The 27009-nt window shown below is 30.5% G+C and overlaps 1 protein-coding gene and 1 long non-coding RNA gene across 2 annotated transcripts in view; one reads left to right on the top strand and one right to left on the bottom strand.

Annotated features, from left to right (window-relative positions):
* Nucleotides 1–9789, bottom strand: part of senju (UDP-galactose transporter senju) — a 28492-nt gene extending 18703 nt beyond the window's left edge. The window contains exons 1-3 of the mRNA XM_035353008.2: nucleotides 9178–9789; nucleotides 7027–7144; nucleotides 4272–4318 (exon numbers count right to left, since the gene is read on the bottom strand). Coding sequence (XP_035208899.1) covers nucleotides 4272–4318; nucleotides 7027–7144; nucleotides 9178–9268 — 256 coding nt within the window. The 5' untranslated portion in view covers nucleotides 9269–9789. The remainder of the gene's footprint in view (nucleotides 1–4271; nucleotides 4319–7026; nucleotides 7145–9177) is intronic.
* A 5808-nt stretch (nucleotides 9790–15597) lies between these two features.
* LOC146996735 (uncharacterized) lies at nucleotides 15598–27005 on the top strand. The gene is made up of 2 exons (XR_015041632.1): nucleotides 15598–15940; nucleotides 26847–27005. It is a non-coding gene; the product is annotated as an uncharacterized LOC146996735 (long non-coding RNA).
* The last annotated feature ends 4 nt before the right edge of the window (nucleotides 27006–27009 follow it).

Here is a 27009-nt window from a genome sequence, read left to right as displayed (position 1 = left end):
GTAGCAAGGTTAAATATAACACTAATTAAATGGATAACTCTGTTGCACTTAATTATAAGGTACTGTATCATTTTTCAATAACTCTAAAAACTTCCTTTCATTTCATTTCTACACACATCTTATTTAGAGCAAGAGTACCTTCATAAATAGCTAAAATTAGCTATTTATGAAAGGCAGAACTAATACAGTATTTACATGTTGCTTTTTTTTTTCACAATATTTTACATTACTAATAATTTTTATAAATTATTATTAAAAAAGTTTTTCATTAAAAAAGTTGCTGTCTCACTTTCATTAAAAAGTCCTATTGTCCATATGTAATAAAAATATTGTTTTTTATTATAAAAAGTGACAGTACCAAATGTAACAGAACAAATATTTCCTATTGTGCAATACAATTTACTATTTTATAAAAAAGAGACAGATGAATAAATACAAGTATGTGTGTAAAACCTACACTGAAAGAACAAATTTCATTAAAAGAAATTGGTCATGAAGTAGTTTGCAATCTACCTCTTTTAGTTCATTATTGATTTCTCAGATAAGCAATCAAAATGCCATTTTAAAACATGAAAATAAATACAAATAATTAAGAATACATAAATGGTTCCATTAATTAATTTAATATCATTAAGTTTATAATTTCAATAAATTTTAATTATTTCCAGTTTTACAAAATAAAAGTAGAATGACACTTAAAAGGGCCATTTTTATTAGTTGTTCATCCATATACATTACGAATGTCATATAGCATGGCCAAGAAAGAGTGATTATTTTAATTAATGAATCTTTGCCATGCTTTTGGGAGCTAACATGGAAGCATTTGTGACACAGTACTCTAAATTTCAGTAACTTCATAATTAACCCTTTGTGGCTCAGTGTTCCACTACATGGAACACCCAAATTGAATCGCTTCTGAAACCTTTAAATTCAACCGTATATAGATAACGATGCCTTTATAATATACGTTTAACTTTTCTTTTTAAACAGTAGATAGCAGCATATCACAAGGTGACACAGAATTTTCATTTATTATGTGTTATTAAAATCCACTTTTTTTCAAGTAATTTTCTCTATTTTTTTAATGATATAAAAAATTTTATTTGGAAAAAAAATTAGTCAAAATTTTGCTGGCTGTACTCCAAATTATTTGTTCTATATTTTTTTAAATCTTTCATACAAAAAACATATGCAGAATCATTGAGTAATAATCAATCAGAATCATTGAGAATTAGCGGGAACACTGCGCCTTTAGCGATCTCATGCTGTTACAAATCAGAACATCTGTGCTTAGAGACCATCCGTTGTTTACATTTTCTGTTTCCCTTGTTTTTGGGGGGAATGAATTCAAAACAAGGCAGTATTGAGGGGTGAGATGTGTTTTGTGTTATGAAAGCCCTAATATTGGCATCTCGAACTTTTTGGGAGTAGTTTTTTAGGCGGGAATTTTATTAGTAGCTTGACTCATCTTTACTGAAACCTGCGTGAATTTTTTGCTGTCGCATTTTAGTTTCATTCCCGTTTATTTTCAATAATTGTGTAGATATTTTTTGTGTATGTATATATTATAGGCTTATTTTTCTTCATTGTTAATATTAATCGTAGTTAATTTTTTTATTATTAATTTTCCATAAATGGCGCGGATAGGTCTAACTCTTTCAGAAGCGCTCTTTCCGAAAATTTGTAAATATTTTTGTATATAGGACTTGTGTATATAGATATTTATCTCATTTACCCGTATATATTCAAGAATATTGTGTATATCCAGGAAAACATGTATACAGCCATAATACAGAGTTTTTTCATTCTTATACAAAGGCTTATACTCATTTTCATGCTTCACTGCAATGCTCGCTTAGTCGCACTTTTAAAAGCTCTGGCAGCGCAATGTTCCACCTCATGGAACACCCACAGAATTAAAACGGTAAGTGCAATTTTTACAAAATTTTACCTATATACTGCTTTAGGACTAAATAGACTGCATACAACTTTTTTTGTTGAAATTCCGACGTTAACGTATAGTGCGCCGCAAAGGGTTAAAAAATAATACCTTCAAAATTTAAAAAAAAAAAAAAAATCAATAGCTTTCATATTTGAATGTGAGATAAAATGCCAGGAAAAAGAAATGATTAAAATATACAAATATTAGTCACTCTATCTAAGAAATAAATGATTAATTGAAAATGGATAATTGCATGCTATATTATTACCAAACAATTAAACAGAGTTTCCCCACCTAATGTAGTATTCTTTCTTTTATATCTTTATAATTTTCACCTTCTTTTACAAGTACAGTGCAGTTAACAGGAAAGAAAGAAAATACAGAAAATCAATTACTTAATACATTCTTTCATTTTTATTTATATAGTTCCCATCCTCTTTTACAAGTAACAATGCAAGCAGCACTAAAAAGGGGGAGGAAGAAAGCACAAAAAATGAAACAACAAGTAATAATCAAAACCCAGGAAATTCAATAGAAGCAGCAGTAATATGCAAAACACTAATAGCTATTTTAAAAGACAACAATGATAATCAGCAACAAAAATGAAAGATGAGAGAAAATCCTTTCCAAGCCATATTCTTTAAAAGACTTAAATGTATTAAAATGCTAAATTATATTAATAACTCAGGTGTTTCATCTAAAAATTGACAATAATTCCAGTGTTTCATCTAAAAAAATAAACTAATGATTTTAATTTTCAGATAAATCATACATAAATTTACATAAAATAATACAAATCAAATTTAATAAAATGCTCCTTAAATAAACATTTTAAAAGTTTTTTATTTCATCTCAATTATGCTATATTTTTGCTTTATTTAATATTACTTGTCTTGACACATTTTAAGATTTTGAAAAGTATTAACAAATATGCATCTGTAAGAGGTAACTAAAATTATCTTTTCAATAAATAAATATACTTCTAAATGTAGTAAATCTAATTGTAATAAAATACAATGAACAGTTACTCATCTTTCTAATTAGTTTTAATCCAGAGAGCAAAACTCTAAGGGAGTTTTAATTCAGAGAGCAAAACTTCAGAAAGAAATTCCTATAGCAAACTATTCCCCCAGTGGTGACTTTTGGAACTAATTTGTTTTTTCACGGAATCCTTCGTCCCCGTCTTGACAAACAAACTACAAAATGTGACATCATTCTTGCAAATAGATCGCGTGGTACTTACGTATTATCGCAACCAGGTTGGAGCAATTTGTAAGTTTGAGTAAAAAAGTATGAATAGAAAGAAAATGTACATTTATTAATTACAGATAATTTTTAATACAGTTTTTTTATATTATTTTGTTTTAAAATATAAAATAGCAATTAAACCCTTCTGGTTTCGAATTTGAATAAGTTGCAGAATTATTTTTTCGGCGGAAATCTTTTGGCTATTGCTTTTAGCACTGATTGAAAACCGTCTTTGCCATTAACAGCTTGAGCTTGGCACCATATAAATTGGATAAGGTATGAGTCAAGATGATGACAGGCTGTTCCTCTCTGTTTTTTGTTGCGCCATTTGGCTGAGCCCCTCATGTGCTTTACATGTTGTGTGTGAACGCCCGTGTTGGAATCCACAAAGTTATATTTGTGGTTAACAGTTGCATGCAGATATGCAGCATTTTCGAATTCACTTGTATTGTATCCTTTCTAGCAATCCCAATAAATGATGCTTCCTTCCTTGATATTTTCACAAATTTTTTCCATGAGGGTAACGACGCTTCTGTTAGGTACAGTAACCAAAAAGGTCTCTTTCTTTTCTCGGCAAAAGTCTCTTTCTTTTCTCGGCAAATTCCGCCAAAAACCCATTGCTATGATAGTACACGCCCAGTGTAATTTTTTCTTTTTACAAATAAACTTTTGTCTATTTTCACACACGTAGGGTTGCCGTAAGTAGGGTCGCCAAATTTGCCGATTTATGCAAATTTTGGCCTGGTTGCGTTAATACGTAAGTACCAGATCGCGTTACAGAACACTGTGAGCACTGTCAGTTTAATTCTGGCCACCCTGTATGTAATAAAAAAAATACACAATTTTTGAACCTATTTTGATTAAAAAAAGTACGCAGTGAGAGGGTTAATAAATTATATTTATTACAATTAAATTTAAATATAATATTATTATTACTACTAGAAATTATATTTAGCTAGAATTCTACTTTAATAATGTATATTAAATGATTTAAAAAGAACAATAAAATATTTTAACTTTTTTAATCAAGCTAGTAAATTCAGCTGAGTTAATACACATTTTGAATCAGCTAAATGTTTACCTTTTGAGTTCTTAACAATAGCTCCTAGTAACTGTACAAAGGAAAACCTATAAAGGAAAAAGCATCTTTAAATATATATATATATATATATATAAAAAAATTTTTTTTGAAATTTCATAGTTTTAATATGCTCTCAGAACTGAATATAATATCAAATTTAAATGTAACAAAATTTCATAAAAAGGAGTCTATAGTTTATCACATAATAATAATTAATGTATGCAAGCAAGTTTTAAATAAATACTGAATAGTTCTAGATTTCCAAGTTTTTTTTTTTAAATTATATTACATTTATTTCTTAAAACTAAAATTTTATTTGATTCTTTCAAAATGCATATAACTCTCCCCCTTTAAAACATTTTTAAGTAAAAAAATATAATCTTGTTTCTCCAATTAAATAAACCCCTTTTTATATAAACTTTTACAAAAAGGTGCCTCTATAAAAATCTGGAAAATATCACGGCTTTAAGAGATATCCTCTTTACATAGATGTTAATGAAATGAAGGTGAAAATTTATCATATAATAGAAAAAATATGCAGTATGGGATACATATTTTATGTCTGTTTGCAGCCATATACCAGGTTGTTCAATAAGTTCGCGGAGCACCATCTATTCGTCAATATTAGACCTAAAACTTCAACGCCATTTTCATATTTGTTCTTTCTTAGGAACATGTCAAAAGTTTCATTTCGATCTGTTAATTTAGTCATTGTTTAACCTCCCTTTATATCTAACATGTTGTGCCTTTTTTCAGGTATGGATAAAATTGAACAATGTGCAGTTATCAAATTCTTTGTAAAGAAAGGATTAAAGGCAATGGGAATTCATACCGAAATGGTGAATGTGTTGGGAGAATCTGCTTCTTCAAAAGCAATAGTTTGCAAGTGGGCTAGTTTATTCAAAAGTGGTCGTACCTGCCTTGAAGACTCAAAATCTGCATCAACACTGGAAATCATGGGGAAAATACAAGATATGGTATCGGAAGAATGTTGATTCACTGAAAGAGATTTAACAGAGGCTTTAGGCATTTCATTGGGCACAGTGAGCAATATTTTGAGTGTTAATTTGGGTTTCAAAAAACTCTGTGCAAAATGGGTGCCACATTCTCTAACAATGGAGCAAAAACACATTTGGATGCGACTTTGCCAGTGACATTTAGAGCGTTTTAAGAAGAAGCGACTTTATCCATCGATTTATTACAATGGATGAGACTTGGGTCTACCATCATGATCCTGAATCAAAACAGGAGGCTAAGAAGTGGTGTGAACCCGGCTCTTTGGCGTCGAAGTGACTTCGTGTGCAAAAATCAGCCAAGAAGGTGTTAGTATCAGTTTTTTGGGATGTGAAAGGAATTTTGTTTATAGATTACCTTCAAACTGGCAAAACAATTAATTCAGATTATTACTATAACTTTTGAATCAATTAGACGAAAAAATTTGTGAAAGAAGACACGGATTACAGAAGAAGAAAATCATTTTCCACCAAGATAACACGCCTGCACACACAGCTCAAAAAACCATTGCTAAAATAACTGAATTGAAGTACGAATTGTTGCAACATCCAGCCTATTCGCCAGATTTAGCTCCCTCCAACTTCTGGCTCTTCCCACACCTCAAAAAATATCACCGTAGAAAACGATTTTCTTAGAACAAAGAGGTAATAGCTGCCATGGAGGGATATTTTGCAGAGCTGCCAAAAAACCACTACAGTCAAGGGATCCATAAATTAGAAGACCGTTGGAATAAGTATATTGAAGATGATGGAAACTATGTTGAAAAATAAAGTCATTTTTACAGATAAAAATTGGTTTCTTCATTTCCGGTCCACGAACTTACTGAACAACCTTGTATATCTAAAATAATAAAAAATAAATAAATTGGATTTCTGATCTAAGGCCTATAACACTGCATTTTAATCATCCTTTTTGTTCTAAAAATAGAGCTTATAAATTTCTCTCAACTGGCTTATTTCAAAGTTAATTTTCCTCACAATATTCTGATCTAATGCTGTTTTTTTAACTGAATCATTTCAAAATTAATATTCCTCCATTACATGACCCTAATGGCTCAGTTTTGGGAGATTTATGACACACATTTACAATTTTTAGGGAAAATAACCAATTTATAATGGAGAGTTAAAGACTACTGCAAATAGGAATATGATGTACTTATTTTTTTATCACATATAAAATCATTATACACATTTATTTTTAAATTTATAATAGACTAAAATTAATCATATTATTCTACTTTGACAGATAATAATTTTATAAATTTTATACTTTCAAGATACAAATTTCATATTTTGCTATTTAGGAGGATATAATTAATTCTTCTAATGTAAATACTCTTTTTTTTTAACTTTTAATTTCAACAAAAACCATGTTGCCAATATAAAACTGATCCTTAATGATAAATAATTGCAGCATATATCAAATGACAAATCCAATAAAATATACAGTTTTTACTTTTATTAGGATTTCTAATCATAATAGTAGTTGCATATGTTTCACTTAGGCATGCTTCTCTTAAGTTTTGATAACAACAGTTTTTTAAAAACAAGAGACAGTTTCAACAGTCCAAGAAATAAAAAAAAAAGTAACAAAGGATGAAAAAATGCAGAAAAGAAAATAAACAAATGACTAAAAAATACATAAATAACAAGAAAATTATGCTTTTTACGAAAAGTAAAAATATGTTTTTATGTATATTTTTATGTACATGGAGTATTCAAATTATAGCATTCATACTCACTCCTTTATGTAAATAGATGTGCAAATAAAAAGTTTAATACATTCAGTCAGCATAACGACAGTAACTGTACTATAAGAATATTTTGAATTCTTCTCCTTTGTAGCTGTTACAAGAATACCTAGAAAAGAAATTTGAAGTTCATAACATGAATAAATTACAGATGATACTGTTCTTAGGCCTTAAAATTTAAAGGAACATAGGAGCTAAACTAGATAATCATTATAAAATAATAATACTATGATATTTGTAACTCAAGTTTAAAAAATTAATTTCTAATAAAAAACACTCTTAATTCATAATAGAATGTATAATTTATAAAAATATCAGTTAAATACCAAGCTATCTTCTGGTTATAATCACTGAGACTGGGTTAAGAACACAGAAAACACATACAATGGTTAAATGAAGAAAAAAGTATTTTAACAAAACTACTAATCTTTAAAAAATTAGGACTTTTCAATGATAATTTCTCTACTATGAAGCGGGTTCAGAAAGTAGTACCCATTTGGCAATAAAGAAAGAATGAAAGAGGATACACAAATACATCATTTTTTTATTCTGAATGAACATACCATAGGTTAAATTGAAAACTGTGCCACACATATGCTTATGTGTCCAAAATTTGCACTTTTAAAATGAAAAGATTTTGTTCAACTAATTTATCTTTCCCTCCTTTTCTTAAAAATCACCTTAGTAGATATTATTATCTGAATATATTTATGTATAGCTTGTTATTTCATTTTTCATGTTTCTGCCAGCAATATTTTTAGAAAATTATTGCATATATCCAATGTCTGAATTGGATGGAATAAGCTCGTTTATAAATGCAGATGTACCAAAATAAAAATAATAATTTCCTACTCATTAAAATTTATAAGATTGCAAGAAGACACAGTTTAATTTAGTCATTAAGCATTAATAGAGCACTGATATTACAATCAGTTATTAACAACCACCTATATAAAAAATAAATATTTTAAAATTAAGATATTGTTTTAACAGAATAAATTTTTAATTTCTCTAATCAGTAAAACTATAATAGTTAAATCAGCATATACAAGTTTCAGAATTCATTCAGAGCTTCTCAGATAATATAATATTTTCAATATTCTTTCTTTCACTTATAAATTTCAGCAGAATGTTCTTAAAATTTTGCACTTTCTTTCCCCAAAATTTGCTTTAGTGTACATTTGATTTATAAATGTAAGTATTAGATTAACTCAATTAGAATTTAAACTTATTTAACAACTACAGAAGACAAACTTGATAGGGTTCTCAGAAGCGTAGCTAGGGTTTTCAGTGCCCGGGGGCAACTGAAGATTTTGCGCCCCTTACCTTGTGCCACGAATGAAAAACACTTTATTCTAAAATTTCGTACCATCATTTTGGTGCTCCATAGATGCTGCGCCCGGGGACAGATATCCCCCCTTGCCCCACCCTAGCTATGCCACTGAGGGTTCTTAACAATTTTTTTTTTTTAATTTGCTATGAGCATAAGCTTGTTAAGAACAATTGCCAGGAAAAATTTTTTTTCACATCCTGTTAAAAGCACTATGCAATCAGACAGCTTATGCCTTCCCCAAAAATTATTAGTGCAGAAATGCATCTATATGAGGGAGAAATTTTTTCCCTGATTAAAGCATTTTCAGATATTTTTAAAAACTGTTGAGAACAATCATGAATGGAAAACTATAAGACAATCATTACTGTAACAATATCCTATTACTTACAACTAACAATTTATTGCATATTTTTATACTGATTAAAACTGTTATTATAGTGCTGCCTATTTAGTTTCTTAATATTCTTATCTAATTACTTAAAAAATAAGTACTGTTTATAACACAAAATGTCTCAGTCCAAAAAGATTTATTTAATAGATCTTTAAGCTTTCTTTAAGCTAGATCGATAACAATTTCCTACATAGATCACGTTTTAATCATGCACTATTTTACACAGATTTATTGATACTGCATTGCTCACAAAACATCTTTTAGAAGATCGCTAATTCTTTTCCATAATTTATAAATTTCCAGACAATAATCTCTTTTGAGATATTCAACATTAAAAAATAACACAAGTATACAATTTTAAATCAAATAATAAAAAATGAAACGGAAAAGAAGTTAAGGATAATCTTGAGAAACAAACCTTGATTAATAAATAATGCCATGTACGCTACAAATATAAAAGCACTTAATTTCGTGGGGAAAAGTTCCTGAACGTTTGATAATTTAGTCATTTTACAGTGAATTTCGAAAATTTTTGTAACACTAAATAGATTCTACTAATAGTGAACGCTTCGTTCTTTCTTGATAGGCGACTACATTCTAAGCAGAACACATCACTTAAAACAGAACTGTTTGACAGCTCGTATTAAATAAAGGAAGCTCCTTTTTTTATGGCAACTTTGGCGTGTGATATTTGGCGTTAGCTTGTTTCTTGGCTCCGACCAAGGAGGTTACGGCTGAATACGCAGTGATTCTCAACCGGGAGGAGGGCAAGGCCAACTAGATATGATGTTAGATTATGTAAGATATCTCGTTGGTCTTTGGGGGGGGGAGGTGAATTCTTCTTGTGAGGCGAGAGATTTCTGTCAGCCTTTTGTTTAGCTATTAAGTATTATAAATATAAAATACTACTTTTATTGAAATTTTGCACTTTTTAAACATATCGTATATTTTCTGTTGTTTAACTTATTAAAAAATGTTAGGAAAATAATCTAAATCTAAATAAATGCATAGGTATTCTCGAGTTTTGGAAAGGAAGGGGGAATGAATGCTCTCCTAGTAATGGTGAAAAGAAAGTGTATGGGACAAAATGGGGTGAGAATCACTGGTATAGTTGGCTACAAACTATCTCTTTAATGTTCATAGTGGCAATGTAATCGCCAAATGTAGTTTCCGTACGAGCTTTATTTTTTTGTTTCACTAATGATAGCTCAGAGCTATCTTGGATCTTCCTACATCTAACAATGCTAACAATTTGACTGATTGTAAACTTTTAAGCACTAGCTCCCGCCAAGGCGAATTAATTATCATAAATATAATAGGCTCATGGAAACGTTTCAAAACTTTTCTTATGCATTATTATTAAGATAAGAATTTCTCAATTAATATCCCTAATTTTAAAAAGACGTATACGAGGTAGTGACAAGGGAAAAAAAATTCTGAACTATATCATGACTTGTTTCTTCTTCCTGATGTCCTTTAGTTCACGAGATTGATTTCACTTAAGTAAGCATTATTTTTTCTTCAGATAAATATGAATTACTTTTAGAAGAGTAAGATAGAAGGAATATGTTCCTTATTATATCAATGATGTCATGAAACGACCGTCTGCTGATACATAGTAGTTCCTCCAAGATTGAATCGCTAATCAACCGAGGTATTTCTCCGAAATTTCGCCACATGTTCTTTTACCTCGCTACATAAAACATCTCGGTTGTTTTAGCGATTAAATTTTGGGGCCGCTATGATAAGGAAATACCGATTTTTCTTTAATGGCAATCTGAGTGTCTGACGGGCGGCTAAAACCCGCCGGGAACTGGAGAAATTCAACCAATCAGAGACAACCGTTGCGCCATGAATTTTTGGCGTCATTTTCCGATCGCCAAACGCAATTTTTGTGCAAAACTGGTATACAAGAAAGCAGTTGTTAATGTTATGGTAACTTGTTCGTATTTCTTGGGTAGAAGTAGTTCATTTGTTTTGGTTATTTTGTGTTGCCCTGATATGATTTAATATTTAATTTACTGTAGAAGCGATAAGTGAAGTATGTAAATCTCAATTTCGAAAACAAATACAACTTTATATTCCACTCAATTGGCTAACTGGATACCCAATAACTTTTCTTTACTTTTAAATAAAGGGTGAAAATAATAATTGATAAAAATTACTTACTGTGAAATTTCTGGGCTCTTTGTGTATTTGAAAATGCTTGTTGATATCTAGGTTCATATTATTTCACGTACTCTAAACATCCTGAAATTCAATAAAGAAAAATATTTTAAGAATGTGTCTTTTTTTTTTTTTTTAACTACTTTTAAAACTTTTAGAAATTTCTCTTTTGTATATTTTTTCGTAGGCAAAAATCACATTAACAAAAGCTCCTACTGAAATATAGAAAATACAATGATTATTCAGAGAATCTGTATATTAAAATGCTGATGTGGGATAACTCATAAAATAACCCAGGTAACCCAGTAACTCCCAAAAGAAAAAAAATAATTGAAAAAATTAACATGAAACTTGTTTCTGCATTATTCTCCATCGAAATAATTCTGTTTCATTTCATTGTGTTATGTAAAAATAAAGATGTAATTTTTAAAGTCTTGGAACATTAGCACAATCAAGTAATTTTTATTCATGATGAATCTGTGGGGTATTTTACACTTTATATTACACCGTATGTGTTACTATGTACATTATTTTCTTTCATTGCCAAGACTTTTCTGAATAATATGCAGTAATTTATCACCTTCATTAGTCTCCAGAGTTTGTAATTATATTTTAGGAAATCACACAGTCTTTAAGCTGCAATTTTAATTCCGCTTGCTTATGATTTCAGATGTCATGTATTAATCCCTAGCAGAAATTCTGTATAAGTTTTCTTGAAATCCAAAGCATTTTCTTTTTCTGTACAAATAAAATATTCCAACAACAGCTATCACCATTGGATGCCTCTAATTTTTATTTTGTAAAGAGCAACAAATTGTATATTGTAGTCTACACATCTGCTGCCAATGTTCCTATAATTTGCTATCATTTCTGATTGTGGAATTGTGGTGAATTTTCACAATTCTGTATTATGCATATTAGAGCACGCATAAAAATATTTCAATTGGTAAGAGATTCTATAAGTGTTTTCTTTCTTTTTTTAAAAAAGTTCTGTATCAATGGTAGTAATTTATTTAATTCATTATTGCAAAGCAGGAAAACAGTATCTTCTTAAGGGTAGAAGACTTTCATGAAGTATATGTTTAAAAGATGAATATGACTTCTGTTCATGTGGCACAAGAGAAATATCCCATACAGCTAGCCTGTCCACCAGTGTTCAAACTATTAGTGCTTCTTAGTCTTATCCACTCGACTGCTGATGAATACTAATTATGGAAGATAGTAATAATTTTTCTCAGTGTGAAAATTTTGTGACCATTTTATAGAAAGTTTCTCACTGTAGTCGGCTCCAGAATTTTCGGATGAAGTTATCATTACATGATATATCATAATTTATTCTTTATATTGAAACTGATTGGGAAACTTTTTTTTTTTTTTTTTCATCTGGAATAATTGTTCTTAGTAGCAGAATAACTGCACACAAAGGACTCTGTTTATAATTGTTATTCTCCAAGCAGATTTAATAAATTAACATCATTCAGTTTATACCAGTGTTGTATAAGAGTCAAAAACGACTTTAAGACAAATGGGTGGTATCTGAGTATAAGTGTGCATTTAGTTACAATAATTAGTAATAATCATTTGTTGTTTTACAATGGTTTACATTAATGTTATGGTTTCCTAATATCTAACATGTTAAATAACAATTCTATTTTGCTTGGTTTAAGGTTGGTTCCTAGGGGCCAATGCTATATTTAATATGTTAAGAAATGACTGATGAAGTGTTAAATTGATAAAAACAACTTACTTATACATAGAAAACAAACACTTGAAATTTTCAAGTTATATTTTGTGATTATCCATATGATCCATGTGCAAAAAATATTTTAAAATATAGTATTAAAAAAGAAAATTTACAGAGTTTAAAAATTTATTAAAAAATATTCATATTATGCTACATAATCTGATATTTTGAGCAATATATATTAAATTGTAATTTATCAACCTAGATAAAATTTTGATTAAAATATCTAGTGGTGAGCTATTAAAATATTAACAAAGAGCACACACTTTATTTTATAAAATTCAAAATACCAAATTATGTTTAATTTTTAAATGTTTTAATTTTTACAAAAACGGAAAACAAATAGTAACTGTGCATGAAAAAAAATTAAATAAGAAATATCATGGAAATTACATAAAATAGCAAATAAATTTCATGATGTGCACAATTTGTGCCAGAAGTTGCCCCTCACTTTTCTTCTCACACAGTTGATCATTTGTAAGGTTTTAAGAACCAGCAGAGATTTTTCAAAAATTTTCTATTCTGCTAAAGGTTTCCCCATTTAGCATTGTCTTTAAATCTAGAACTTCATGTGAGTCAAAGAAGGTCTTATTGTGGAAACACTTTTCGTTAAGCTTAAAGCCTGCTTAGCTTCACCTCTATTAATACTAATAGTCTTTATAATAACTATACCTTCCTTTACACTATTAGGAATTCCATTATGCAGTTTTCATATTAAAACCATCTCAATGGAAATCCTAAAATAATTTATTTATATTTCATGTTTTAATGTAAAATTTAACGTATGTTAAAGTACGGTTACAACATGCAAGACGTTTTTCCCTGGAATAAGTAATAAGCAAACAAAAAGAACAAAGGACAAATTGAGCAAAGGATGCGTGCAAACTCCATACATCTCATCACTGAAGATATCATAATGGACTTTTTGTACCCCATTTAATGTTGAAAACACCTAATATTACTGATACTAAGAATAGGCTAAATAGATTTCACTTGTATATATATCAAAGCTATAATTGCAGACATCTTTAGAAATTTCAAGACACTTTTAACTCAGACTAATTGCCAAGCAGGCTCATTTCCATTGTAGAACTGATGGTAATGAAAAAGCTGATTTCCTCACACAGAAAAAAAAAAATTTACTGAGTGCATTAGATTTCACTTTCTAAAGCTTTTGACGAATTTAATTTGTAAATTTTTCATGCAGAGTCATTTCGAGCATGTAATCGAAGAACTTGGAATGCTGTTCGAACAAATCCACCTGTGGTCCCAGGTTCTCAAAAATATATAGTTGTCACAAAATTTGTCAGGTCATGAATTTCAAGATTAAAATAAATCAAGAAGGCTTAGAATGATGCAGAATTTGTATAATTCTTATTAATTTTGAGTGTTATCTGATATCTGTTCTTCAAAAGGCCAGGAATAAAAAGCTTTTTTCATTTTATTGAAGAAGAGGGACCTACGTCAGTTATTTCTTAAAACTGACACAAGATTTTATGTTAAGCTGCTATTTTTGCCTTACTTTAATTTTATATGTTTTTGTCAGTTAAGTATGACTTTTATCTGCTCTTGAATGTCAGAAACATTAATTTTTCTAAACCATGGGTTGTATCAAAATAAAGTACTTTGGAAGTAGATTTAAGCAAAATAAGTATGTTTCAGAGAAGACTCATAAGTATTACAGAAATATAAATTCTAATTGTATTGGAAGCCTATAACTTTAAAATACATAATTACAAATGTTTGATATGTACATATTTGGTTATATGGTACCTGTCCGCATACTGCTTGATAAGAGTACTCTAGCTGATGTATTTTGTGTAATATCTACATGACACATATAGTTCACTGGCATGTCGGTTTCTGCAGCCATAGTAATCTTGTTTGCAGATCAGACTTAATATTGGGTACAAATACTTTGTTTTTCATTTACCATTTTATACAGATCATCAGACCAGATAAGCTAAGCAAAAGGTGTCCAAATATATAGTTAGGATATAAACCTAACCATCAGTGTTCAGCAATAAAGATCTTCCCATTTTACACTCCTCATGTTATGCTAATGACAATTTTTCTAAAAATCTATTTGTTACATGCATTAATCCTTCACACATCCTTCTTTTGAAATTGGGAAAGAATTCCAGATTTTATTAGATAAACAAAACAATTTAATAAAATTTCATATTAACCTTTTCAAAAATACAGTACATTTGAGATTTTTACTATCAATTTATTCAACATGCTACATTTCTTAAAAATCAAATATCACACAAAAATGTAATGCATTTTAGAAAAAGTTCAATCAAATTATTTATTATTATTTAGGAATCTTCTAATACATATATATATATGTTCTGCATGTGGCTTTGTTGGCTAAATTTGAGTGCCTAATAAATACTTATATATATATATATATATATATTAAGAAAGAAAAAAGCAACACATCTTCTGCACAGGCCAAATTAATAAGCCTTTTTCATGTGCATTTTTTTCTTGATGATCAAAAAATAAATTCTTTCTGTAATTTTCAGTGCCACAAAATAAAGTGAAATGTACAATTTAGCATAAAACTTTTGCGATACAACACCGTACACCTTTTTTTGCGGGAACACGCTAGAAATTTTATTACACATTTCACGTGATAATCCACCGAATTTTCCGTATTCACTACATTGTCTTTTATAGCAATAAAAGTTAGAAAACTATTATAAATTGATGCGAAAAAGACGTAATCAAAAGATACGAAAAGAGGAATATGAGCGGAAAATAAATCCAAAACAAACCCTTCAATTGCTGGCATAAAAATTGGTCGCCAAAAACAGTCTCCAGCGGTAGCTTATTCTGATTGGTTGAATTTCTTCAGTTCCCGGCGGGTTTTAGCCGCCCGTGAGTGTCTGTGCTAATCATCATATCATAATGTTCTAACTGCTGGCAACATCTTAACAAAGTGCTTATTGAATATTTCCTTTTGTATACGTTTCTAAAGGCTATTAAAGATATCGTATTAATATTGTTATAAATTAAGCCGAATAATTACCTGTTTAACGTATTTTCTGTTTTTTTTTAATTTGTTGTATTGTTTAAAACATGGAAAAACTATTATTCCGATTATCTGGGCCATCTATTGACGAAGCGGTTGTAAACGAAGAAGTAGCTGTTATAGATCAAGAAAATTACAGTGCAGCATTAGCAAGAAGCCTTAAAAAGGCTCAGAGTGATATAAATAAAATTTTAACTGAATTTATTGAAGCGCAGAAAAAACGATCTAAAGGTAATATTAAATCTGCCTAATTTGTATCTCTTTTATAATTTGAGGTATTTCGTGAACGTAAAATATAAGCACCAATAAAAAGTGGGTATCTTGGAGCGCTCGTAATTTGCTTAGGCTCATTTATTTTTTTCGTCTCTAGAAATTGTTTTGATTATATGCACTAAATACCACCTTTACGCGGCTTACTTCCATGTATTTTAATATTTGATAAACCGTACGCTGATCGGCGTCGATCAACCGTTCGTGAACTTGGCGAGTAAAACTGCAACGGCACCAACGGATTCTTTGCGGATGAAAACCCACTGTTCACATCCCGGAGAAGGCACGGATGTATACAATTTTTAAATACACTCATTTCGTGTGGGTCTAAAATTGATTGTCTTCTGTGGAGCAATGAGATGGCTAAACAACTGATTGGTTCAGCTGAATGCCTAACTAGAAAGTGCCTGACCACTGGAAAATAAAACATAATATCCTCAATCGAGCTGAACTTACCTTATAATTAAGAATTTTATTAAATAAAAAATTCTTGAAGAATATAATTAAAAATAAGTTTTCATGATTTTGTTTGCTGATTTGTTTTAATATGAAATAAATGCTTTGCTTTTATTTATCTCAAAGAACATGACATTCATTTTATCTTAAAGTATGTGAAATTAATTTTTATTCCAAGCATTTGTAGTTTATAAAAGTATCTCCATGTTAACATACTAAGTTTACACAATGACATTTTTTTTTTCTTTTACTTGAAAAATTTTAAGAATTAAACTATCAGTTTATAATGAATTTGAAATCAAGAATAATAAGAAACATTGGCTATAATCAGCAATATTTACTCCACATACAAAATGTAACAGAACTGATTGTCACCATTTTAAGGAGTTATAGAGAACTGCAAATGTAAAAGTTTTCATACATGTTGAAGTGTTAACTCGAAATGGAAAGTTGTAAGTGTGAATATTTACAAGAACTGATCAAATGAATGACTGACTAGAGCATATGCATAAATACAACAGTGTTCACAAGATGGAGATTCAATCTCCTGAAGATTCTGTCACTAGAGTTAGCTTCAGATTGGTACAAAAGAATGGGATAGGTTGGCATCTTCCAAAATGCATATCAGAAACTTTGTTGTGTATTGTGAAATTACTTTGGGGTAATTTGGTAATTCACATTGCTTAAAAATTAATAAGATACTTCTAATATATAACTTAATTATTAATTTAGAAATTAATATGAAAGTTAATTTTTTTTTCAAAACTTTTAGTTAAATTTCTGCAGAATAATACTTGCCTTGGCTTTTATACATTTTTAAAGGAATTCCACTGCACAATTTATTTAAAAAATTATTCACATTTAGTGCTAAACTGGAATGGGTACAATTTTGAATTAAAAATATCTTTTGATTGAATAGAATTAGTGAAGTAATACATTTTTTTTTTTAATTTTGCATAACATGCTGTATCAAAATTGCAGCTATAATATAAGCAATTCATTTTCTAAAATAAATACGTGTAATACACAATAGTTACTTCAAGCCATAATGAGGATTTTCAGCACATCTTGCTGATTTCTTTCTCCGTGTTTCTGGATCAATATTAGACAATGTGGAATGATTTAGAATAGTAACAAGGAAACATTCTAGGATTTCACAAAGTTCTGTAAATACCTATTGTGAGGAAAGAATACATTCTATGTTATTTATATATTTTTCTTTTTGTAAATAAACTTTTCAGTTTTTCAGCATCCATTTTTAACATTAGGATAAAATAACTAGGAATTGACATTTAAATTCACTTGAAGCAAGATTTTGTTCATAACCTCAGTAGTGAAAGTAATGCATAATCCAACAAACCATATTTGTGTTCAGAAATCTTTTTCTTCTTGGCATGTCCAATTCAATGAGGAATTGCAGCAAAACAAAAACAAAAAAAATGTGCCAAACGATACCGCCTTAAATGAAAAGTACCATAGTATGTCTATGATTAGTGGTCGTACGAGGGTTAGAACTTTAATAGTGGCAACACAGCTGAAAAAACGTTACGCAACAAAACCAAAGAATATCGCATATGCCACACGTAAACTACATGCCTACCTTACCTCTCAGCAAAAAGACTTGTCCTGCCTACGTCATGCGCATGCGGAGTGACGTGAAGAACGTATCCTTGTATTAGCTCGCAGTCTAAAGTAAGTGTTGTCAGAATGTTTTCAAAACAAGAACAACGATGTTGGATAAAAATTGAATGTGCCAGAGGTCGTACAGCACGACAGTGTCATCAAGGGCTTCAAGAGGCTTGCGGGGAATCTGCATTGCCTTACAGAACTGTAGCAAGATGGGTGAAAGCATTCAATGAAGGATGCCAAAACGTGGCAGACAGGTCGTCCGAGTGTCAGCGATGCAGACGTGAAAGCTGTTGCCGCAATAATGGACAGTGATCGCCGCCAAATGATTCATCAGCTGGCTGGACAAACAGGATTAGCGCATACGACTGCACTGCACATTCTAAAGGAACGCCTGTCTATGAGAAAATTGCTTCACGATGGGTTCCACATCAATTGACGGAAATGCAGAAAAGTCTACGATACCATGCTGCCCGAACCCACCTGGAGTGCTATGAGTGCGAAGGAGATGCTTTTTTACGCCGTATCATTACGCTGGATGAGACTTGGGCCCGATCGTACCAGCCAGAACTGAAACACTAATCAAACGAATGGCGTCATCACGACGTTCGAAATTTTGTCAGAACCCCAGCAATGTGAAAGTTATGGTGATTCTCGTGTACGACTGTGATGGTGTCATCTTAACGCATACTGTTCCCCCACAGCAGACCGTCACTGCGCAGTATTGCTGCTCATTTTTGAAGCACAATCTCCGACCAGCTTTGAGGAAAAAACGGCAATTTCTGCAGAATGCTCCTCTCATTTTGCATGACAATGCTCGGCCACATGCAGTGCAAGCTGTGACTGATTTGTTCAAGCGATGGGGCTGGGAAGTGCTTTTTACCATCTACCATATTCCCCAGATCTAAGCCCTTGTGACTATGACTTAATTCCTAAGATGAAGGAATCACTTCGTGGCACTCGATTCCAAACTGTTCCTGAGATTCTTGCTGCAGTAGACCGGTCCATTCAAACTATCAACAAAACAGGTGCTGCTACAGGTATTCTGCGACTTCCACATCGTTGGAAACGGGTTGTACACAATGCTGGCGACTATTTTGAAGGACTGTAAAACATGGTGACGTGAATCACTTTTGTATTCCTTGTAAATAAATAGTTGCGACTATTAAAGTTCCAACCCTCGTATTTCTTCCAATTTTTTGCTTTATCAAGATTTAGGAGTGCCTTAATTACTAATTAATTTATTTTTCAAGATTCAGAAATTCTTAAGAATCTTAAAGATCTGGGAGAAAATAGAGTTGAAAACAGAAAATACTAGATTGCTTTATATTTAATCTTTTATTTGTATTTAAAAAGCAATTGTTAATTACTGAGAAATTTTACCAAGTAATTTTTGAAAGACGGACACAGTTGCCAATTTATCTTTTATATTAATGGGAGGGGTGTGAGGCAGAAAACAGCATGTGAAATGAAAATTAAAAATACTGTGTTACTTAATATTTGATCTTTTAATTATATTTAAAAATAGTAATTGTTTTAAAATTACTAAGAACTTCAATACTTTTCTGTTATCAAGACCAAATTCAGAAATGTATGTATGTACACATGCATATACGTACCTACATACAGTTCTGAATTTGGTTCTGATAACAGAAAAGTATATGTTAAACTAGTAGAGACATTAGGTATTTTTTGAATGCATGAGAGATGAAAAATGAGCAGTGCCCTTGCAGGGACTCAAATTACGGGCGTCTCAAATACGCGTCGAGCATGCAGATACCTACACAATGAAGGCATGCTAAGAAGATGGTAGAAACACCTTATATACTCCCTCTTTTTAAAGGATGACTGGGGATTAAGGGACAGAATTGTCAAATCCTGGTTGTGGAGAATCATCATCCATCACCTTTTTTTAGTTCGGACGCCACTTTAGAGACGTATTTTTTGAAAGTATGAGAGACGAAAAATGAGGAATGCCCTCGTTTGAACCACGGAACTCTTGAATACATGCCGAGCATGCTGACCACTACGACACGCTAAGGAGACTGGAGAAATACTTTATAAACAGTTACACGCACATATATATATATATAAATTTAAAAAATTGGAACTTAAAAAAATAAAATTCCGTACTAAACATTTTGAAGGTCCAACCTAATTTCTCAAGGTTACGTTATATAGTAAAACACAAATTAAAGAAAATTACAAAATTGGAATCAAATAATGTTCACTTCAAGGCGTAAAAACCTATAAAATACTTGAAATTTGTACATAACCAAAACCAAAAATAATAAAATTTTATTATCTCTTTAATGATTCAAACAGAACTTGTCAAGGGAAAAGGGTTTTGAAGCCTTAAACCAAGTTGATTAATGAATGCTAAAACACGTTTCATTTGTCTGAATCCCTTTAAACTACAAACTGCTTTTTTATTAATCCAACTTTCATATCGAACAAAATTTCTTGGTCTCAGAGACTGCTACAGGTGTTGTTCCTATCACCCCTATTCTATATTTAGTCTGATCGAGTGGATTCCCCTGCTAGCTTCTCCTTTTGTGACCTTGATAATTCTCTTATATCTGCTAACATTTTTTGCACCTGCTTCAGTGTGAAATTCTACTCCATTGTCTGAGAGCGGTATGTCAGACCGCACCTTCCTCTGTGTTATATCTGTCCCAGGTGGAAACATGGCTCTGAGACTTGGTCCGAGAAATATCATATATCCTTCTAATTCGCATTATGCAGAAGTGCTGTAAAGAATTCTTGATGAAGTGGAAAGTGAATTTAGCGATGAAGATGAATGCCAACAATATTTTTCAAACGAAAGTTCACATTTCACAACATCAGAATTTTTTGAATCTGACAATGAATGCACTGACCCAGAGACTGAATCCATTTCATCTATAAAATATTATGGGAGGAACCGCTTCAAGTGGTCATCTACTGAACCTCAAGGAAATGTGAGAACTCCCACGCATAATATAGTTCATCTTCCAGGATTAAGATCATATGGAAAATACAGATCCTAAAAGCGTTTGGGAAGTCCTTTTCACAAATGAAATATTAGAGAAAAAGAAAGAACTGAAAACTTTGTATTTATGCGCAAGTTGTAAGACGCCAGTTTGGTATGTACACAAAAATTATGTCACGAATGTGCACAAGAATATTCTGAGTAAGTTACATCTTTTGCAAGAACACAATGGTATTACTGATAGTAAGGTACTGTCATTTTTTTTATGTTTCGTACAATATTTGTATTTTTCATCTGAATGTATCTATCACATGTTAAATTAATGCAAAAATAATAGTTATTGTGGTTTGTTTTGCATAATTTACATTTGCAAGTGGTTTTTCATAAAAAAAGTTCATGTTGCAAAAAAGATGTTCCTAGTGTTGAGTGATTTCTTTGTAAAATAAAAAAAATTCTGTTTGAAGATAAGTGTTTATAGAATGTATGAGTAAAAAAATTTATAAATATTTTGATTAGAACATTTTATTTAAACCATAACGAGATCCCGGTACTTTTCCGTTTTGCCGGCGCAAGCGATAAAGTCGCCAATAATGGTACAACCGATGCCAAACGAATATTCTCGCTGGTAACCTTTTACGCCTCATTTTCAAAACAAGTAGTAGCTTTTTCTTATCAGATTGATTGTTTCTTTCAATAGTAGCATATAATTACATAGAATTTTTATCAGATAGTTCAGTTTTATGTCTAAGGTCATTTTCGGTAATTAAGTCAATCAGGATGCAATGACAGCGCTTACCCGAAGCCGAAAATATAAAAAGGTAAAGTCAAGGGTTAAATTCATCAATTCTAATGAGAATGCATTAGCGAAGTAAAGCACTGCAGTTTTACATAATTTCTGAGTAAGCTATTCGTACGAATTGAAATATTTCTTGCATTTAAACTTGTGTTCCAAATTAAGATTTAACTTGAAATTAATGTAGATAATTACTGAAAGCATTATATTTTTGTAGAGTAGTTTACGTGAGATGAGATCGCTTGGGGTCACGTGATATGAACCGGCGAATCAGGATGTTGAACCATGAAAGCATAGTAAATTCTTAAATTAATGTCTTTTTACAAATTTATTGTTTTTATTTATTGGCTTTTTATAAAATTTTAAGCGATATTAAAATGTTTATGCCTTCAAAAAAAAAAAAAAAAAGAATTCTTAGAACTAGTATTTTTTTAAATTTTTTAATGTGTATACTGTATGTTGTCGCCAATAAAGTCTGCTTGGCGAGATTTGCGCCGGCCAAACGGAAAAGTACCGAGATCCCAATATTTGACCTTCCCTGTTACAGGTTAAAAGTCTGAAAAAATTCAGGCTTTCACACTCATATAGTACACTTGCTTTTTTATAAATCCAACTTTCATATTAAACAAAATTTATTTTAAAAGTCCTGAAAAATTCAGGCTTATGCATTCATATAGTACATATACAATTGCAAAAAAATAAAAAAATCTGAAGCAGGCTAAATACTAACTAAGTTCAAGACAAAATTAGAAATAAATTCTAATTACAGAATTAATAAATCAATTTAACTTCAAAATTGAAATATAAATTATTCAGTCGATGTATTTATATCCTAATACTAGGGCTGGCTCATTTATGTAAAGGAAAGTATCAACATTTTTGTGAATGAAAATTAAAAGTAGTAAATTTTGGAGCAAATCTTTAAATAAGGGAAAAAATATTAAAATGAAAACAATGAAACTATTGAAAAAATCAAAGTTAACCTTCCGAAAACTTGCATGTCAGCAGTATGGTTCAGCTGCCAAAAATATAAAAACTAATACTTAAGGTTGCCAGAATTTTAAATTAACCTTGAAAAAGGTGAAAAAATTATTTTATCGGTGATCATTTAGGTAAATGCAAATTTGAAAATTAATTATAACCCAATTAAGTAAAAAAGAATAAAACACTTTATCGTTCTGTCCGTATTGTTTGCTATTTTTAGTTTTGAATAAAGTTCTATATCTTCTTATTATTTCCTGCATCCATTGTTGCCTGAACTGTAGTTTTATCACACTGCTTGTGAAAAATTTTCTTAGTGCAATTTTTACATAGTGTTTTTTTCAATTGCCTTCTCTGTAGATTATAAATCAGGTAAACACAGTAATGCTTTGCTTGAGCTCTACATTTGTACGATTAGCTTCATTTCCTAATGTTATTTTGTTGCAAATTGCTATGAGTTTATTTTAGCTTTACAGCTTAAGTAAGTTAATTCATAATGGTTTGATTTGGGTGTATAAGTAGTATGGAAGAAGAAGATAGAAATGAAGCAAAAATAGTGCTTAGCTTCACTAAGACTTAAAATAAAAAGGCATTTTTCTATATGTACAGAGAAAACAATATGTATCATAAAAGCATTTCATGTACATGATTAGGAAATATTCTCAAATAGTCATATTTCCAGCTGTGTGTCAAAATTCATCTAAGACAATGTATATCTTTTTTGTTGAAAAGTAATTTTTAATCTATTATTATTTAAATGGAAAATAATAAATATTATTTATAATGTGTTAACTTAGTTCCAATATATAATAATTTCTCAGCTTGGCTTTCTGCATTTTTAAGTTTTCCCTCCATTCCATGGAAAACAATAGACGGGTTTCACTGTACTTATACTGTATGAAAAGGAACTTGGTTAACTATTAAAAAAAAAGTGATTCAAATTACAGTGGCATCAATTTTTTAGACCTTTATAAATTTGAAGATAAAGAGTGAGATTTCAGAAAATACATTCCTGAAATATACCAACTCAAAACTACCATTTCAGTATGAATCAGATCGTTTTTCAGTCAATATAAAATGAAATATTTTACTGTCCATGAAAAAGGTTACAGTGTATATTTTTGCTTTTGTAAATAATCACAATATAATTAATATGAGAGAGGAGTTGAGATGCCTAAGCATTCTGAAACTTCCATTATATTTAATCACTATGCAGTCAACTGCTGAAATTATTATTTTTTCTTTTTTATAGGAATCATTTTAATTTCCCATAAAACCAATTTCCTGTTTAATAGTATTTATAATAATAATGTGCATTCTTATCATTTATATTATGATCTATTTTAATAGCATAAAACTATCACTGAATTCCTGTTTTTGTTTCACTAGCATATGCATTTCATGCATATCTCGCATATCTTAGAATAACACAAATGAAAGATACACCCCCCTCTTTATCTATGCACTTTATCATAGAAAATTGCATCTAGAATTATTTGTGATACTTAAATTTAATCTGTATTTAAAATTGTAAAAATGTATTTAAAAACCCAAAAAATAAAATGCTAGAAAATGTTTGGCAACATCAACCACATATTCTATGAAACATCTTGGTATCAGTCTGTCTGAGACATAATTGATTTCTTAAGTTGCAAGCACATTTAATTTTAGAATCAGTTTAGTGAGACAGATTGCTTGTTGAGCATCTCATCACAGTCTGCAAATTAATGTGTCAAAGAGTATCTATATATACTCTTGTTGATCTTAAGCAAGAAAAACTTTGTTCACAAATATATGCAGACCGAAATATAGAGCACATTTTCCCAGCAAATTTCTTCATACATGGAAATTTTTCAGCAGACGAAGATTTGTAAAAGTCAACTAATGACACAGCATTAAGCATTTTTCCCAGTGTGATTTGACTGCAATAAGTTCAAGCTCCAGCCCCTCATGTGCTGTGTCAATATTAGCAGAGATAGGGTAACAGAGCAAATCAAATTCAGGCTTAATTTTTCTTAAAGTTCTGAAATCTTGTAACGTCGTCCTCAAACTCTGCAGATGATCCCTAATCTTAGCAGAAACAGTTTTCCTAATAAAGAGAAATGACAAAAATTGCTTTCACCTGCTTTCCTCGCAAAAAGACCTAGTTTTGCTTTGAATGATTTACATTTCATGTGCAAACAAGCAATTTCCTGCACACATTTAGTTCGTTCAGTTTCTCAAACACAGCAACTGCAAACATAGTTTCATATCTGCAGTTTTCACATTCTATTTTTATAACAAAACCAAGAGATATGTCCTTTGTTTCCAGAAATAAGAAGATTTCACTCTGCAAAATGCTCACTTTTTTATCACTTTACCCATGCTTAACCACTTCACATTGTTGTGGTAAATTATGTCTTAATACTCTGCCTCCACATCCTCAAGCAAAGATTTGAACTGTCGATGGTATATTGCCCTTGCAGTGATTATGTTCACCACACTAACAATAGGCTCTATCATATGTTTAAAGTCCAAGGAAGCTTTACACAGGTTCTCCCGATGCAGAATGCAATGAAAAGACATGATAATCACAGTATCTGGGTCTTGTAATTGTAACTTGTTTTTTAAAAGCTTAAACATACTTACATTTTTTCTAATGAAATGCTTCCTACTAATGCTTGCCATTTTGTACCAGGACAAGCCATTTTTCTCAACATAATTCACACCCGACTCAAGCAAGTCCTGACCAGTGGTTCTATCTTTTACTAATTCTAGGCTAAGCAATTCCTCTCTGATGATGAAATTTTCTTTAATTCCATGGATAAAGACGAGAACTTATACAGTATCTTAATTATCTGTATTCTCATCCAATGCCAGAAAAAAAAAAAAAAAAACAAGCAAAATGCTTGCTTGCAGTCTTCAGCCATTTTGCAAGTTTGTCACCAATTGAGTCAATGAATCACGGTACCATCCTTCTTGACAATTGAGTGCTTTCAAATTTGCTTCTCACATCAGGACATAATATGCTTGCATACTCTAACATACACTGCTTAATAAACTTACCAAATCTCACTACTTGTTGCCCACCACAAAAGCTTGTTGCATTTAGCAAGGTTGTAGGCTACTCTGAAACTTACTTCTCTCGTGCTATTTCAAAGTGTTGATTGTTTTGTAAATAATGTTTATTGCTTCTTTAGCCTTTTCATATACTCCACAGGTTTATTTTGCATTCTTCTTTCAAAAGTTTATAGCCAAAGTCGTCGTTTGTTTTGTAGTGTCATTTTAGATTGTACTCCTTAAACATGGCAATAGTTTCATTCCCTGCATTACCAAAGAAATATTTGTCTACTCTTCATTAAATATAGGACATTCATCACCGAATTGACATTTTTTTCAGAGGGTTCATAGTTTTACTAAAGTTGGAAATTTATATATTTACTGTTGCAAAGACAAAATTGAAAATTAACCAGAAAAGCACTGTGCATGCATATTGACTTGGCTGTCATAGTGGATAATATGAGACGAATTTTCAGTTGTGCACTTCTGTGTTGACAGGCCGCATGTGGTCTGCTATTTGCGCACCCCTGTCCTATACTGAACTTTGTAATCATTTATATGCTCCTGTGCTGCAGTAACAAATACCTTTGAATGATAATTCCCTCACTTTTTGTGAAGTGTATCCTATTTAAAGAACAAATTTTTGAAACAATACAATGACACAATGGAGAAGGAAGGTGTAATTCTATTTACATTTTAAAAATTATGAGCAGGGTTTCAAGAGTACTGTATATACTTTGACTTTACAAATCTCCCACTTGCTTAATTTTTTAGAACTGATGTTTTTTTAAAAAAAAAAAAGAGCTGACATTCAAAAATTTCTGGTTAGTTGAATGCTAACATTCGAGCTTTTGCTTTATATGTATTTTCTAGCAGAATGCTTACATTAATATAATTAAAAATTTTTGTTTATTATACATGGTTTATTTCAAATTTTTGTATTAATAAAAATCATATAAATATATATGTATCAATTTCATGTTATTATTATTTTTTTTTAGGTTTAGATGCAGAGAAAACTCCTAAGAAAATAAAAAAGTCTTAATGTGCTGCTTCAAGTTAAATAAATGTAAAATTTTGTTGTTTTGTATATATATATATATACATATATTTACTCATAAATAATTTTGTGAAATGTAAGACTAATAAAATAAATTATTTCAT

Source organism: Stegodyphus dumicola, chromosome 6 (genome assembly GCF_044657685.1).
Source record: "Stegodyphus dumicola isolate Sdum_Otavi_A_Nest chromosome 6, ASM4465768v1".
In the NCBI taxonomy this organism is placed as follows: Eukaryota; Metazoa; Arthropoda; class Arachnida; order Araneae; family Eresidae; genus Stegodyphus; species Stegodyphus dumicola.
Note: the sequence above shows the minus strand (reverse complement) of the source record. Positions and strands in the feature narration are given on the sequence as shown.